The 17,217-nt window shown below is 49.3% G+C and overlaps 1 protein-coding gene across 6 annotated transcripts; it reads left to right on the top strand.

The window, feature by feature from the left end:
- Positions 1-419: 419 nt before the first annotated feature.
- LOC120650062 (probable L-type lectin-domain containing receptor kinase S.5) lies at positions 420-10,818 on the top strand. 6 transcript variants are annotated; one of them, XM_039927055.1, is made up of 7 exons: positions 420-684; positions 761-859; positions 3,112-3,275; positions 3,730-3,851; positions 6,647-6,744; positions 6,823-8,464; positions 9,435-10,818. In XM_039927055.1, exons 6-7 carry the CDS (start codon positions 7,099-7,101, stop codon positions 10,316-10,318), a joined length of 2,250 nt encoding a protein of 749 aa, XP_039782989.1. In that variant the 5' UTR covers positions 420-684; positions 761-859; positions 3,112-3,275; positions 3,730-3,851; positions 6,647-6,744; positions 6,823-7,098; the 3' UTR covers positions 10,319-10,818. The 6 variants fall into 6 exon arrangements, with proteins under 6 accessions (XP_039782989.1, XP_039782995.1, XP_039783006.1 ...); XM_039927061.1 differs by having other exon boundaries at positions 6,647-6,752; XM_039927072.1 differs by lacking the exon at positions 3,730-3,851.
- Positions 10,819-17,217: the final 6,399 nt, after the last annotated feature.

Genomic DNA, 17,217 nt, shown 5'->3' with positions numbered 1-17,217 from the left:
CAGCCGCCCCGCAGCCGGGCGGTAGGAGTATAAATCTGTAAATTATGAAACCGAAAATATATTTCTGTAAAAAAACAATTTTGAAAAATAAAAAAATAAAAAAAAAACGCGATACTGCGTGTCGGCGGCCCTCGATGACAGGAAGTCCGTCGTGCGTACTGCGTTGCGTCCATATGGGTTCGTCTGAACTGCCGATAATCTTAGTAGTCTGCCAACTATGGGCCGGTGGAGCCTAGAAGGCCCATCATCTGCGGGACGGCTAAGGGGCCGAAAGATGTTTCGAGCCGGGTGTCTACCTGTCTAAAGCCCAAACAAATACTATAAAAAGCCCAAACATATATGGCCTCGGAAGCGTCTATACTTATGGGCTGGCAGCAGGCGGGGATATATCTCACCTCACGAGTCACAACTCACAACGGGCTACGACCCACGGGCCAACTGATTTGTCCGCGAGGCGGAGCGGTCGAGCGCGTTGCGGCGCTCGTCGTCTCCAGCTCGGGCGAACCATGGAGACGGCGGGCGCGGGGGTTCCGGACTTCCGGTTCGGATTCTCCCTCCTCCCTCCGACGGCTCTATACGGCCGGCAGAGTTTACCGGAGAGGGTGGAGGCGCGCTCCACCGGTATCAAGCGCGTGTTCGATTTAGGCCGTCTCCAATATCAAGCGCTCGTCGCGTGGTAGCGGTGTAAGCAATTAAGCCCCTAATTTTCCTCCGCTCTTGCTCTCCTGCCTCACCGTTGATCCCCATCCATGTTTGTTAGGTCACGGAAGCAGGATGTGTGCAGCTTCGTGCCGTGCCCCTCCGGTGTTCGTCGAATTGTCCCAGCGGGGACCATGCTTCTCCGGTCGGGCACCACCACGTCAGTCACTCGGCCTCCTCTTCTGTCCTCCTGCCTCTTCGATCGATCATTGTTTATCTGTCAGCTTTCGAAAAATAATCATTGTTTATCCCGTCCAATTGATGCCTGCGCCCAGCGTATGATAGTGTACGCTTGTCCGTGTCGACCGAACTCGGTACTCTGATGCCAGGCTATCATCATACATCATTCTTGCTCAACCATACGAAATATGAATTCGGTGCTTAGTACTAGAGCATGTTTATCTTATCTCTGCATTTTGAGGTTGGTTGCGCACATGGGTCGTTGACGAATGTCTTTCCGACTTCGATTCCTTCAACTTTCTGGACGCACAACTACAAATTGACATCGACTCTTATACCTTTTGCCTCCCATTATTGGTCACTTGACCCAACTGCTCAGTTGTCAGTGACAATTTCCTTCTGAAGCATTAGGTGTCGTACGCTGCAAATTGGCTACTAGCTGTTACAAGTACGAGTCGATGATAACTGCTATTGTATTAACTGAGACATCATGTAACGCACCCGCTAAATGCTATTGGTCCATGCAAGATATGAATGCTGCTTTTTCACTCTAGCTAGAATCGTGACACTGGCACAATACACAATGCTCACAGCTCTTACATCAGTGTAACATCACTGCTTTCCTGGTCAAAGTTGATTCTTTGAAGTTGAATACCCATGCCTACTCCCTATTCTCTTCTCTTCTTCCACTTGACAGTATTAATTCCTCTCAAAATAATAATGACGATCTACAACCCTTATGTGACTATTTCTTCTCCCGAACATTTTTCAACTAAAATAGATTGGAATCCTTTCTCCATGTTTTTCAAATGTACTTCTCACAGGCTCATCGCCTCCTATCAAGGAACACCCATTGCCTGTTCTATATAGTTTTATTTTTAGCTTGCCACTAAGACCATCGGTTGATCTAAGGAGCGTTCTGTTGATATGTATTGTAGAACTTTACATATTCAAATGTGCACCTTTCAAAAAATAAAAGGAAAAAATCTTTTGCATGTTCAATTTTATTGTTCTTTAAAGTTTTTTTTATTCTTTCAGAAAGCACCTTTCTCAATCAATACTCTATGCTATTATCGCTGAATTCTACTTTAAACAAAATGACTTGATGGTGACAGTATCACTGAAACACTGTACTTCTGCACCTTTATTGTTAGATACCAAAAACACTATAAGACTGAAGCACTTGCTCAGCTAGAAGTCTAATGAGTCATGTTCACCACACAATTTCCCAGAAACTTAAGCTGGACTCATGGTGGAACCTTTTGCTCAGTCAGTCTCATCCTGCATTGACCGAAATCTGATGAATCTGAATATAAGATTGTTTAGTTTCTTGTAAGAATATTAGGCTGAAAATGCAGATTTTTTTTTAAAGAGGAACCATGGCAGGCAAGAAGCCGGCCTGAAAATTATATTGATGTGAAGTTGTGACATACATAGTTTGTGAGGATAGGGTAGGGTGAGAATTATTTACATGAAAAAAAAATGTAGATCTATATTATCAAACATGGGGAAAGATGCGTTGTTAAGGAAAATTGACCTGCAAGCAAGAAGCTGGTCCATGGTGTGAAACATAGTACCCACTTTGAGAAAAAGGACCTATATTGGCTGATACCTGATAGTAACTGGTTGAACCATACTATGTTAGTTGATCAAGTAATTAGCAGTCATCTAAATATGACCTGCTAGACCAAAGTTACCGCTGCTGTATTCACAAGGAAAACTGTCCTTTTAAAAAAAATCTAATACGAGGCTATCCTCTGTATGTTAGGTGCTTCTAGCAGTGTTTGATGTCTGCCAGCAAAGTACGTATCATTGCTGTTGTACATTTGAGCTATTGATTCTTTTTTAGGGAAAGACATACAGATCTCCCATGTATTCTAGAACACACTGTTAATGATTGTGTTGAGTAGTAAATCAACTACTAGTGTGTTGCCAGTTCTCCACTTAGCTGGTGTACAAGTGCTTTGAGCAACCCTAGAAACTCGGTAGTTATTTCCTGATTTTAACTGAAGCTTGTCTTCTTTTAAAAATATGGAAAAGAAATGTTTACCTGACATGACCAGGGCGGTTGATTTTGATGTAATCAATCATCCTGATTTTAGGGGTTTGTTTGTTGGTATTGGAAGTTTGCTTGAGTAGACCAATTTAAAGCAACCAACGCAGGTCTGAGTTGGCACTGAATTCTTATTATACAATTGACAGATTTTAAATTGTTATTTTGCTGTCATGCAGAAGAAAGAAAATGATTTCGGAGAGAAGAGTCCACATGTATTTCGAGCTGATGCTTTCATGACTCATGAGTCCTGGACAATCTGAAATACGATAAGTTTACAGAGATATTTGCTCACCTCCACCCAACCAACCAAATGGATCTTATCTATGTTTTGCGAACCAAGGTACGTTTTACCCCCTGATAGCAACCTTTACTTTCAGAACTAGATGAACATGCTGTGGATTTTGTCAGTGACAGGGCTTTCCAGAGTTCCCTCGCAAAGTGTAGTTTTCCAAAGATCAGTGCTAAAAGAATTACGGTCAAATTATTGCGCCTTTGCAGCATAGTACCTTTATATTCTTCCACTTTATCAATTATCAGTCTATTCCCATGTGAAGTCGCGTGCCTGCGTTTGGGCCTGCCTGCAGTTGTGCACTAGAATTCTAACTGAAAAGGAAAAAGGGTGTGTCGGGAAAAAATATAAAGGAAAATCGGTGAGTTTAGGCTAAACATGGTAGCTGTGTGCAATGTGAAGTTACCTTCTGAACATGCTTTCTATAAGAAATGGTATGAAAGGTTAGAAAGCTGGATAAGCAACATCTGCCGTGGGCTACGTCATATTGCAATTTTCTGTGCAGTTCTGCTGACACAAGCCCGGCCGCCCTAACCCAATCTCTCGTTTGCTCTGGTCCTGTGCCCGGTGAGAGTAACCCCGCATGAAAATGCCAGCGCTGCAGGCTTCCTAGAAGGGCCCTTCCAGGTAATTTTCTTTTGTCCAGAAATTTTGCAGGTAACCAGTCACAGTCAGTGTCTCCGCAGCTATCACCTTCTGAGTCTAGGCCGTGTTTAGTTGCGCATTGTAAAGTTTTTGAAAATGTATTTTTCTACATTTGAAGTACTAAACATAGACTATTCACAAAAATAATTACAAAACTCGTCTGTAAATCGCGAGACGAATCTAATGAGCCTAATTAATCCGTCATTAAAGGTTGTTTACTGTATCATTATTGTAGTAATTTAGCATCTAATTACAGCCTAATTAGGTTCATTAGATTCGTCTCGCCATTTACAGACAGCAGTCTCAATGCGTTTTTTATTTCGTCTAGATTTAAGTCTCCATGCAGGTGCCGGAAAAAAATTTGGAATTTTGATTTTTATAACTAAACACGGCGCTGGTCAAGTCTTCTATAGCAACCAGTAGCATCTCTCAATCGCTTTCGTCCACGAGGGCGACAAAATGAACAGAAGGGATGTACGCCGAACGTCGTGTACATCACCAGTGTATCCCCTGTTGTAGAAGCTTCTGTGCCGCAGATTTCCAACTGGGTACAGGGAGAAAGGATATGAATGAGATGCCGGGATGGGATGGGAAGAGAAGCGCGAGGTAATATTATCCATCCATTCATTTTTTTTAACATAAAGTCAGTTGCTCTCCGCTCAATTAAGACGAAAGAAATTATGTACAAGAAAGGTTAACCCAACATGATGCCGAAGAGGCGTCCGAGGGGCTAACCAACCCACGCAACACAGTTGAGCACAAACACGACGCACCGCTATGAGTCATCATTGCCAAGCATAGAGCAAGCTATGCAGCTCCGACTTCCCATGGCAAGCCACCCACGAGCCACCCACCGATGGATCCGAAGCAAGCGGCCGCAATCGGTTATCGTTGCCAAGCTCGACATTGCGAAGAGCACCTCCGACTTCCGATCATGACCCCCCCCCCCCGCCTCGCCCCCAGCGGATGTAGACCCCAAGCTTCAGGGAGGATCGCCGCGTGTCATCGTTGCCGAGCCACGTCCCTCACGCAGCAGCTCCGACTTCACGTTGCAAGACCCACACCGCAAGACCCACACCGAAAGCACCGGGAAGCAAGAACATCCGTCCAGGGAGACAACGAAGCCACAACACAATCCAAATGCGACTCCAAATGCAACGCCTTTAGGAAGGGAGCGACGCCAATGGCGCCACCTTCGCACGTCCCAAATGGACCGGGATTTCTCCCTTGGATGTTAACGCCAGGGGAAACACGACGCCCCCAACAGGGAAAGCGGCGCCCAACGGCGTTGCCGTCGCCCAAGCTTTCGCCCAAGAACCCACAAGCGTAGATGCCGGGCCAAGAAGCCAAACCCTCACCATCCAACACCTTCAACGTCGTGTCTCGCGGCCCCACAGAAGCCCCATCAGACGGGCGTCGACGCGCCGGCTGCACGCGGCAGCCGCAAAGCTGCGTCGGCAGCCACCCCATCCGACTAGGCAGCACGCAGAGCCGGGCCAGACTCCACCAGTCGTGTAACATCACCGTAGACCGTCCGCAGCCACCACTGTCGGCACGAATCGCCGCCGTCGCCGACTCCGACAACCTGCTGCCAGGGCTCCGCCCCCCTCCGCCTTGAGGGTGGCAGCACAAGCCGCCAGGGCACCAGCCCCGGCCCCGCCCCGAAGCCTGGCCGTCGCGCTGCCAGCGCGGCCCCCGGCAAGCCCAGACTTGCCGTCGTGAGCACGCCGTGCAGGACCCCCGTAGACCGCCGCTCCGCGTAGGTCCGCCCCTGGGGGTGCCGGATCCGGCCCCTAGGACATCGGAACCGCCGTCTCCATGCCCGGCTCCGCTGAGTCGTCAGCCGGAGCGGGAGCAACTCGGGCCGACGCGAGAAAGGCCCGCCGCTGCCATCCTAGCGGGCACGCGGGCTTCCGGTGCCCTGCTCCGGCGGCGGCGAGGTGGTGAGGAGGCCGAGAGGGGGGGTGGCGGAGGGTGTGGGGCACCGCCTGTGTCGCCCCTGGAGGAGATGATGCAGGGGCCTGGGTCGGCGTCCTATGTATTATAATTTCCATCTATTCATCCTTCCACTTTCATCCGAACCCTTTCACTCTATTCGGCAGCTCCAGCAGCCTCCAACCCAACAGTATTTTCCTGTCACACCGCTCCAGCACCAGTTTCCAGCCACTAGCTAGCCAACAGTATTTTTCTCTCACACCACTCCAGCCACTCCAGCCATCAGCTGCATCTCCAGGCCACCTCAACTCTCTCGTGCTCCACAGCCAAATAATCGGAACGGCTCCCCGAGTGGCCGGCCGTTGCTTGCTCGTGGGGCAAAACCTGCTCTGATGAAGTTCTAGGAAGAGGGATGGATGGGTTTGACCAACGGCTTTGGGAAGCCGGAAGCAGCAGCAGCAGCAGCGCAAGGCACGGCACGGAGCGAGGATGCGACGGGAATTCAACCATTTGACCGGGCCATCCGGGGATTAGAATAAGCTACGATTTGCCCGTCCCTCCGCATGGAACAAAAACGTCGCTGAAGCACACCTGCACACCCCCTGTGTCCATTCTCGTGGTGCATTTTTGAGAGAGAGAGGTCGTGGTGCAATATTTAACTTAATGTGAAGGGACCATTCGCCTGCCGTGCTGGTGCTCGCTTTTTTTTCCTGGGCAAGCTTCTGTAGTTCTGTTGATCTGTTCTGTTCTTCGTTGAATTCTGAAATGACTGCCTGGAAATTGCCTCTCTTACTGCATTCCCTTGATCCCGTCAATCCATCAGTTCCATTTCACATTTGCAGGGTGGCAACTCGGTGACATGGTTATTTTGGTCTCGGACGTGGTCACTGTCTCATGGTCATGTGTTATTTTGGCATCGGACCCTGGCACCCTGCAAGAGGTGAACAGGTCCACAACTGTTTCACGGGACTTTTTGTCTGTGACCGGGCAAGATTTAACACAGTTCACACACTTCCAGGAGTCGCCGCAGATCACAGGTTAGGCGCGTCACCGAAAGGCCACAGAGTTCAGGGAACAGAGAACCTGGTGTGCGGAGTTGATGAGAGATAAGCAGACGACACAAAAATCCAGTTCAAAAGCGAGTGACCCGTCCGTTTTATAAGATGAAGTCCCAGCTCAGGCAAGGCCCCCCTTCTTTCCTTGGCCCGCCCCCGGCACGCCCTCCACCCGCCGCCGCCTCCTCTCCCCCGCGCCTTGGCGGAATCTCCCCGTCTTCCCCTGCAAGCCCAAGCCCATGGCGGGGCCTTCGCCCCGTGGCCGCCGCTCCATGACCGGCCTCGCGCCCCCCCTCCTCCTGCTCGCGTGCGTCGCGGCTTGCTCCGTCCCGGCCGTGCGCGCCCAGGCCGTGATGTACACCGGGCCCGACGCCGGCAGCGGCAGGAAGATCACCAACTTCTCCTTCCCCGGGTTCGAGCGTGACCTGCTCAAGCTCTCCAACCTGACGTTCGCGGGCAACACCAGCGTCAGCCAGAACTCGCTGCAGCTCACCCCGGACAGCCTCAACGACCCGCAGAAGTTCCTCGTCAACCAGGCCGGCCACATCTTCTACTCCACGCCGTTCGTGCTCTGGGCGCCCAACGCGTCCAACGCCACCGCGGACGGCCGGCACGTCGCCTCCTTCTCCACGGTCTTCAAGGCCAACCTCTACCGCGGCGCCAACACGAGCGTCAAGGGAGAAGGGCTCGCGTTCGTCGTCGCGTCCGGCAAGGACGGCGGCCCGCCCCCCGGCAGCTACGGCGGCTACCTCGGCCTCACCAACGCGTCCACCGATGGCCTCCCCGCCAACGAGTTCGCCGCCGTGGAGCTCGACTCGGTGAAGCAGTCCTACGACCCGGACGACAACCACGTCGGCCTCGACGTCAACGGCGTCCGCTCCTCCGTCGCCGTCCCGCTCGCCCCCTTCGGCATCGAGCTCGCGCCCAGAGACACCAACGCCACCAACGACGGCAGCAACTATGTCTGGATCGACTACAACGGCACGACGCGGTACGTTTGGGTGTACATGTCCCCGAACGCCGTCAAGCCGGCCACCCCCGTGCTCAACGCGTCGCTGGACCTCTCCTTGATCCTCCGGGGAAGGAAGGGCTACTTCGGCTTCTCGGCGTCCACCGGCGAGGACTACCAGCTCAACTGCATCAACATGTGGAACATGACGGTGGAGGTTCTCCAGGACGACAGCGTCCCCAACAAGAAAATGTCGGGTTGGAAGCTCGGGGTGGCCATCGGCGTGCCGTGCGCCGCCGCGCTGGCGCTGGGGCTGATCGCCGGCCTGTACTTGATGAAGAAGCGGAGGAAGGTCGGGGACGACCCGAGCTCGGTGTTCAACAACGCCCTCAACCTGAGGAGCATCCCGGGCGTGCCCAAGGAGTTCGACTTCAAGGAGCTGCGGAAGGGGACCGGCAACTTCGACGACAAGATGAAGCTGGGGCAGGGCGGGTACGGCGTGGTGTACCGCGCCACACTGGCCGGGGACAACGGCCAGAGCGTGGAGGTGGCCGTGAAGCAGTTCTCCGGGGCCAACACCAAGGGACAGGAGGACTTCCTCGCCGAGCTCAGCATCATCAACCGCCTCCGCCATCGGAACCTCGTCAAGCTCGTCGGTGAGGAATTCTTCCCCTTACCCTGCTCATCATTACATTTACATCCCCAATTGCTTTTAAACGTCTTACTAGTATTATCCTCAACTTTGTCTAATCTTCCTAGCTGTTGTTATCATCACTTTTTGCCAAAATTAGGTGCATTGATCTAGTGTATAGTCTCCAGAATATTTGTTTTCGATATCCCTTCAATCAATTCACTGCATACGCCAATCCAAATCAGAATATCAGCACGGCGCTTAGCTTTCATAATGGTATTGGAATTTGGACAGACGGTTCAGCACGTCGTTGTTACATTCTCAGCTGCCATTTCTTGGATGGTTGCGTGACAAACTGACAACGAACCTGGCCTTCCAGGCTGTCTGATTTGTCAAACGCACCCTGTAAAATGCTCTGGGGGACTTCTTAAAAAAAAAATGCTCTGGGGGGAATGGGGATAACCATGCCAGGGGAGCGACTATTTCAACTCAAATTATTCTACGAAGTTGTTAAGATGTAGTTGTAATATAACATTTCAAGCCACCCGCACACGTAGCCGGTGAGGATAAACAATGCTGTAGATCGAAGTAGAACCGTACGGTACCAGTTGGCGCCTGGCTACGAAATTAAACTAGGACTAATTCGTGGTGATGGAGTTGGGCTGTGTGTTATCTTTGTTTTAGTTTGAGATTTGCGATGATGCTTGGAATCTTGGATCATGAGCAATGTAGTGTTATATTAATTAATTATAACCCGGGATAGCATTTTGACAACGCAAAATTTGACCTGGCTTGCCCACTGATGTTTGTTGGGAGGAAAAAAAAATATTTGGCAGTTGTAGAACGGTATGCCTGGCAATCACTCGACTGCTCGTCTCTGACTGACTTCAACTGCTAGGCGGTTATCTTCAGTTCATGTCCTCACATCCAGGCTTTGAGCTTGCGAAACAAGAAGATAGCTAGACTGATATATGATTGGATTTTGAATGCCACAGGCTGGTGCCATGACAACGGCATGCTGCTGCTGGTGTACGACTACATGCCCAACGGCAGCCTGGACCGGCACCTCTTCGGCGCCAAGGACGCGGCGACGCTGGACTGGAGGCAGCGCCACACGGTGGTGGCCGGCGTGGCGTCGGCGCTCAACTACCTCCACCACGAGTTCGACCAGACGGTGATCCACCGCGACATCAAGCCGTCCAACATCATGCTCGACTCCTCGTACCACGCCCGGCTCGGCGACTTCGGCCTGGCGCGCGCGCTCGAGTCCGACAAGACCTCCTACACCGACAAGATCGGCGTGCCGGGCACCCTGGGGTACATCGCGCCCGAGTGCTTCCACACGGGGCGCGCCACCCGCGAGTCGGACGTCTTCGGCTTCGGCGCCGTGATCCTGGAGGTCGTCTGCGGCCGCCGCGTCTCCTGCAGCAACCCGGCCGGGTGCAGCCAGCTGCTGGAGTGGGTGTGGCGGCTCCACGGCGCCGGGCGCGTGCTGGAGGCCGTCGACCCGCGGCTGGGCGGCGCGTTCGACGAGGAGGAGGCCGCGCGGCTGCTGCTGCTGGGCCTGGCGTGCAGCCACCCCAACCCGCGGCGGCGGCCCACGGCGCAGGCCATCCTGCAGAACCTGCAGACGCGCTCCGTGCCGCCGCTCCCCGTGCCCGCGTCCAAGCCGGTCTTCATGTGGCCCGTGCCGCTCACCGACGGCGAGGTGGAGGAGGGGGAGTACGGCGAGGAGCCGCCGACGTCCATGTCGCACAGCGACGTCACCAGCTCCTCGTCGTACTACGCCTACGCGTCGTCGTCGGGGTACACCACCCAGAACTACACGGTCACCAGGGACGCCGCGGCGGAGAGAGACGTGTCCACGGTCACGGTTTGAGCGAGACCGGGATCGACCACGCAGCCGGCCGCCGGCACGGCGGACGGGTCAGTGGCCGCGCACGTGGGCGAGCGGGATCAATCAGCTTGAGCTTGGCCCGGTCGGATTTGGCGCACTGATGAAGAGTCAAAGGCCGTGATTCGTGAAGCAGGTGGGCAACGTGCCAAATGAACCAGAGACGACAATAAAAACGTCAAAGTCAAACCGGTTGCTGGCAAAATTGTGGACAGGGTTTTCGTCTTTTCCATTGCTGCTTTGTAGGTAGTCAGTCCTTTTTTGTCTGCAGCTGCTGCTTGGTTTGCTTCCTGGAAGCCATCACGTCTATATATAGCCGTGTGTGTAAATAGCCTCCATCTCTGTGTGTTGTCACTTTGCTGGGCATTTTTACCATTGGGTGACCTGTCTATAATTCGGAGTTTCAAATACCAACAGTGGCTAGCATGTGTGTTGTTGGTTCTGTTTATTTTCGAGAATAATGAGCGATGCAGTAACGGTGTTTAGAGAGCCGGAATACACTACTGAAATGCCAGCTGTTGAGAAAACTATTTTTAGATTAAGGGAAATACGGCCTCGACCAAACAAGTCAATGGTCCACAGCCAAACAGAACAAACAATGCAGCACGCAGGCTGCCTTAGCAAACGCTAAACCAACAAAACAATGCAGCACGCAGGCTGCCTTAGCAAACGCTAGACCATCTGGACGCGACAGCGTTTAACACACCAGGACCTCATGAGACAAAAGCTGAACCAGACTTCAACCCATTACAAGGTCACTCTGTTTCTGAAATTCCAACCTCCTTTCGCAAACAATTCCAGCGACAGGCTCTCCAACTCACGACACTTGTTCTTTAGAAGATCTTTCTCTTCCTCTTTAGACAACAACGACCATGTCCTTGCCCAATAAGTCGCCCTGAAAATAATCTGCAAATACGAGTTAGGAAATTTTCTGCAAAATACTGTATCATTTCGGCATAGCCAAAGCGCCCAACACAAAGCTACCACATGGCAATCAAAAAAGAGATGTTGTATGCTTTCATTTTTAATGCAGAAACAACATTTGCTTTCCCCTTTCCACTTTCTATTGATCAGATTATCTCTTGTCAAAAGAACCCCTTTCTTTAGATACCATAAGAAAAATTTTATCTTCAGAGGTAATCTTAGTTTCCACACTAGACAGTTATCAATAATCCACTTTATCTTCCTGCATCATATCTGTGTAAAATGACTTTACAGTAAAGTTCATGCTCTTTGTTAGCCCCCGAACAAAAGAATCACTACCCTCAGTTAAAGTTGTGTTTAGCACCTTAGACACTAAATCCAGCCACAAATGTAACTTATCTCCCACCAAAGTTCTTCTGAACGAGACATTCAGTGGCCTTGACCCAAGCACACTGGCAACAGATTGGTTCTTTCTTCTAATAATCCTGTATAAAGTGGGATACACCTTCATGAGAGGTTTATGACCACACCGGCAATCCTCCTAGAACCTAGTTTGTTGCCCATTTTGAACCACAAACTTCCCTCTCTCAAAAAAGTGATCTTTTATTTCCATTAAACCTGACCAAAAATGAGAGTCACCAGGCTGTTTTGTCACCTGGGCTAAGGTCTTATTGCCTAGGTATTTTCTCCTAAGGAGTGTTTGCCAGGTGCCATCCTCATTCAAGAGTTTAAACAACCACTTACTCAGTAAGCAAATATTTTGGACTTCCAGATTAGTGATCCCTAGACCTCCCACACTTTTAGGCTCACAAAAGATGCTCCATCTTGCAAGTCTGTACTTTTTGTTATGTTCCTCACACTGCCAATAGAACCTTGACCTATAATAATCCAATTTCTTTAAGACTCCTTTGGGAATTCTAAAGAAAGAAAGCATGTACATTGGTAAACTTGAGAGTACTGAGTTTATAAGGACCAATCTTCCCCCTGCTGATAGCAATTTCCCTTTCCAACTACTCAGCTTTTTATGAAACCGTTCTTCTATCTGGCTCCAATCCCTATTGGTCAACTTATGCTGACCCATAGGAATGCCCAGATATTTTAAAGGAAAAGATCCTTCCCTGCACCCAAAGATTTGAATGTATGTCTCTGTCTTCCTCTTGGTTTCCCCTAAACAAAATAACTCACTCTTGTGAAAATTAATTTTCAGGCCAGACAACTTCTCAAAAGTGCACAACACAAGTTTCAGGTTTTTAGCTTGCTCTATATCATCCCCCAGGAACAACACTGTGTCATCTGCATACTGCAGAATTGATAGCCCACCATCCACTAAATGGGGTACCACTCCCTTTATTTGGCCACACTCCCTTGCCCTTGAAACCATGACTGCCAACATATCAGCCACAATATTAAAGAGAACATGTGACAAAGGGTCACCTTGTCTCAAGCCTCTTTTAGTCTGAAAGAAATTCCCAATTTCATCGTTTACTTGTGTTGTTACCTCTGGACTAGGGTACCCCCTCTTGCTGCGTCAAGACTCGCGTAGTTATCCGTAACTACGCCCTAAGGAGCTGAGCAGCCGAACCCCTGGGGTCCGACTCCACCTCACCGGACCAACGGTCCCGGATTCGCTTCCCGCTCTGGGACGGGTCCGGTGTCACCACGTGTCCCAGAGGTGATTGCCGTGTCTAAGCAAGAGCCTCGTAGTTATCTGTGACTACGCGCTGACGGCTTGAGCAGCCGGACTGTTGACGCTTCTTAAAGCGCCAATTTACGTACCGCAAGCGCACGGATCGTGTAGCTTTTCCCTTAGAGTATTCCCCCAAGGTTTATCAATCCACGGAACAAGTGTATTACTATGCTTAACTAAGCACTAATGATGTTGGTAAAAGATCTATATTGAATGTTTGAGTGTGAAATAGATCTAATCTAATCTAGACTAATGAGCAATGATAGATGTGTGCACAAGATATGAAAAACATTTGTCCATAGGGTCTAGAATCACTAGAGATGTAATCGCCAAACAACGAAGAACAGATCTAATCTATCAAAGGTGTGTTCCAAGATCAAAACATTTCCCTCCCGCATACTGTCACTACACGAGGATAATCGGTAACGAATCAACAAGAACACGATAGTTGATGTAATCTAAGTAAACCATGCAAGAGCAAAGCAAACCCAAAGCCAAGTCGCGAACTATTAGGCATCAAAGCTTCATCAACAAGAATCGTGATAGATCAATCTCATAAAGGATTCAGCAATTACAACTCAAGATCTCCTTACAACCCTATGAACAAACGAGGACTTTACCCCATGAAACTAAGCGAAGCGTAGTCGATCATGGTGACGAAATCTCCGGCAAGGGATGGATTCCTTGATGTCCTCCAACTTGCAGCGGCGCCGAGAGACGATGAGGCCTCCGGTGTCGCCTTTCTCTTGTGTCTAACTCGAATGTATCTCTGGATGCTCTTCTCTGCGATCTCTCTTATCTCCCTGGATGCTCCCGCGAACCCCCTCTTTGACGGCGGCTTCGGGCTATTTATAGGCATATATGGTCGGTGGTTTTGGTAAAACATAGATTAGGGTTGACGCATACTTCGTGCTGAAGAAAACCGAGATTGATTGGACTCCGAAAAGGGCTAGGCCGGCCGGCCCAAGGACTCCAGGCCGGCCGGCCTGGGCCTTTTCTGGCCCCTTTCGGTCCCATCTTTTGCGTGTTGAATCTTCCTTTTATTCCTCATCTTAGCCCAGTTGTAACCATGCGTCAAAACATCTCCGAAAATGTCCAAATTCCTGTCAAAATGCAACATGCTCCAAAATCCAGGACAAAATCGAAAACGGTCAAGTTCGGGTGCCAAGTGGCGGGTTAGTACATGAATCATCCCGAAAAATTTACCAAAACGACTCCTAATCATATAGTAAAATGGGTACTTAAGGAGCGCCAACATTCCCCCCATGCTTAGCTTTTGCTCGTCCTCGAGCAAATCAAATCATCAAATCCTTCCATGGGTTGCTCAAGAGTTCTCGAACTGCAAAATTTACTTATGCAAACAAGTCTAACAATATTTCTTCAAACAAAGGTCAGAGGAGCAGCGAGAATAATCATATCATGGGCGTTTAAAAACTCATCCAATATTACTCCCCAACTCTTACCTTTAGCCGGCAACTCGAATATCGACAACACTTGCTTTTCTTGCCATCCTTGGAGGTTTTTCTCTTTTTTTAGAAGCAAAATACCCTGCAACAAAGGTTAGACCAAAAATTCTTGCACAAGTCCTTTCATGTCTCTCAATATAAGTGACTATCCTATTTTTATTTTGCAAGCTCTCATCTCCCAAAAGTCTCTCAAGTATAAAGTGGGGCTATAGGTGAGGCTTAGCAAAGTATATACATATATTGTCAAATTAAGAAAACCTTCTAATGATTGCTTACCTTCTGAGCCAATGATCATGAGAGTTTCTCCATAGTGTAAAGGGTTCAAGGGTAAGAAGATTTAGAATAGTGGACATGTGCAAAGGCATACAAAAAGATTGACTTCAAGGCACAAGCATCATCCTCGTTATCGGATTGCACATGGTTGGAATTGAGGATATTGTTCTCAAACAACAAGGTGATATCTCTTTGTACTTCTCTAACCATAGAATCCCTTCATTTATTTTTTCTCCTCATACATTTTTTCCTTTCTTTCTTTCTCCCGAATTTTCTTTCTCTTCTCTGAACCTTTTCATAGGACACTTTCTATAAAACATAGATAGGCAAATCTCCAAAGTGTCTCCCTAAATTTTTAGAGCCCGAACCGAGACCAGAGAGGCCTAGGCCGGCCGGCTCAAGAGGTGTAGGCCGGCCGGCCTGGGGCTTTCCCAGGTCGGATTCAGTCCATCTTTTGAATACTCCTTCCTTTCTTCATCCCAAAGTTATGTTTTATACAAATCATGCGCAGAAACAGAACGTATCCTCTCAATTGGGTTGTGGTCAAGGAAGATGATAATAAACAAGATAATCTCGGGTTCGGGTTTTGGAATCCGGTAGATCTCATGAGTTGTTCCAATGAGGAATTCTCATTACCGAATATTGACGCGGCTAGCAATTCAGAGATGAAAAATACGGACATGATCATTGCTCGAAATTAAAACTCCCAAGAGAAAGAAATCCTAACTCAACTCAATGTACATCCAATACTTATGGTGGAACGAATATAGCTTGTGGATGATAGGATTTTTACTCTCAACTTGCCAAGAACTTGATCAACCTTATGCTTGTAGGGGTTTTATTATTTTTATGAAATTAAAGTCCTCCAAATCATGCCTTACTCGCAAGCGTAATCAAAACCAAGTGCTAGATCAAAACTCAAGTGTGGGTATTAACATGGACGAATAATCTACTAAGATCCACAAATACGAAATAAATTTCATGACAACGCTCATGAACAATTGCTTTAAAGAAAATAAAGTAAAACTGAATGCATAAATAAAATTGCACGATCCAACAAAAACAAAGACTCTTTTTATTTTGTTTTCATGACTCAACGCTAATTTAAGACTCACTCTCACACATGCGAAAAATAAAGCACACAATGCTAAACTATGACTCTCACACATGCGGAATTAAAGCACACTCACACGACGAACTTTTGAGTAAACAAAGACTAACAAAATTGAATCTACGAGTCGTCACACCTCCCCCCATGCTTAGATTATGCGGCGTCCTCGTCGCAATGATATAAAAGACGGGTGTGACGCTCGTCGGTGTTCTCAACGGCACCTCGGGCAATTGCATCTTGGACGCCCTCCTCCTTGCTTTTGTAGATCTCCGACCATCCTGAATAACTTCCTTATGTTGCGGACAAGGAAGTTGTAGTCTTTTTCGGCCAAGCTCTCGATGTCGTCCATCCTTCTATCCTTTGCCATGATTCGATCGTGGCACCTATCAATGGTGGCATGGAGGTCCGCGATTTCATTGCGGCACTTGACACAGCACCCGAAGTGATGGCCGCCGCGGTTGGGGCTGTCATCTTCGGGCTCGTCGTCGTCCTTCTTCTTCTTGCCGCTATCACCTCCGGAGGGGTCGTCTTCTTTCCTTCTCTCCTCTTCGGCCCACCCCGGCCAATCATCATCGTAGTCACGACCGGTGGCACCCCATGAACCAGGGCTCATGATGCTCTCCCAATCGCTGTCTCCAGCATAGTCCTTCGGCTCCGGGGTGTGCTCGACGTAGTTTTTCCTTTTAACTCCGAGAAGGTGCAAGGAATGCCTAGGTGCGGGTGGCTTTTTATCTTGTCGCTTCTCGCCTTCGTCTTCATCGCTGCTGATGACGACGATCACCCTTTGGGCTTGAGCTAGCTTCTCGTTGCACCATTGAAGGCCCTTCCCTCCGACGCTCATCCTTGCTTGAGTATTGAATTTCTTCGGAGGGGCCTTCGCTTCACATCGCTTTGCTTCGACAAGGAGGGGATGCGCACCGGTTGCCGAGATGGGGCTAGGTGTCTTTGGCGTGGGGGTGTCAGGCGTCCAACCCCTCTCCTCGATCTCCATTGCTGCAATCATGGCTCGTGCGCTCACTGGACCGGCCATTGTCGAAGTCTCTCACGAGGTGGTGGTGTAGATTGAAAAGTATGAGAGAATAGATCTACCCCACCCCTCTATTTATATCCCGAAAAGACTTGGACGAGAAGTCCAAAATTTATTCGGTTTTGGTATGTGAAATCTATAAGGCACAGGTTTGAAATTTCCTTATCTCGCACCTACCAAAAATTAAGACCGATTCGCACACGAAGAGGCTTAGGCCGGCCGGCCTAGGGGTGTTAGGCCGGCCAGCCTAGGGGTGTTGGGCCGGCCGGCCCAGGGGTTTTTTCAGCCCCCTGGACTCCAACTTTTTTCGAGGTGCACACCAATAAATTAGAAGCCTATGTTTTACTCATCCAGAATAGAAATAAAACTATGAAAATAAAATCTAAAAGAGAATAT

The sequence above is a fragment of the Panicum virgatum genome, chromosome 1K (genome assembly GCF_016808335.1).
Source record: "Panicum virgatum strain AP13 chromosome 1K, P.virgatum_v5, whole genome shotgun sequence".
Lineage (NCBI taxonomy): Eukaryota > Viridiplantae > Streptophyta > Magnoliopsida > Poales > Poaceae > Panicum > Panicum virgatum.
This window is presented reverse-complemented; position numbering and strand designations above follow the sequence as displayed.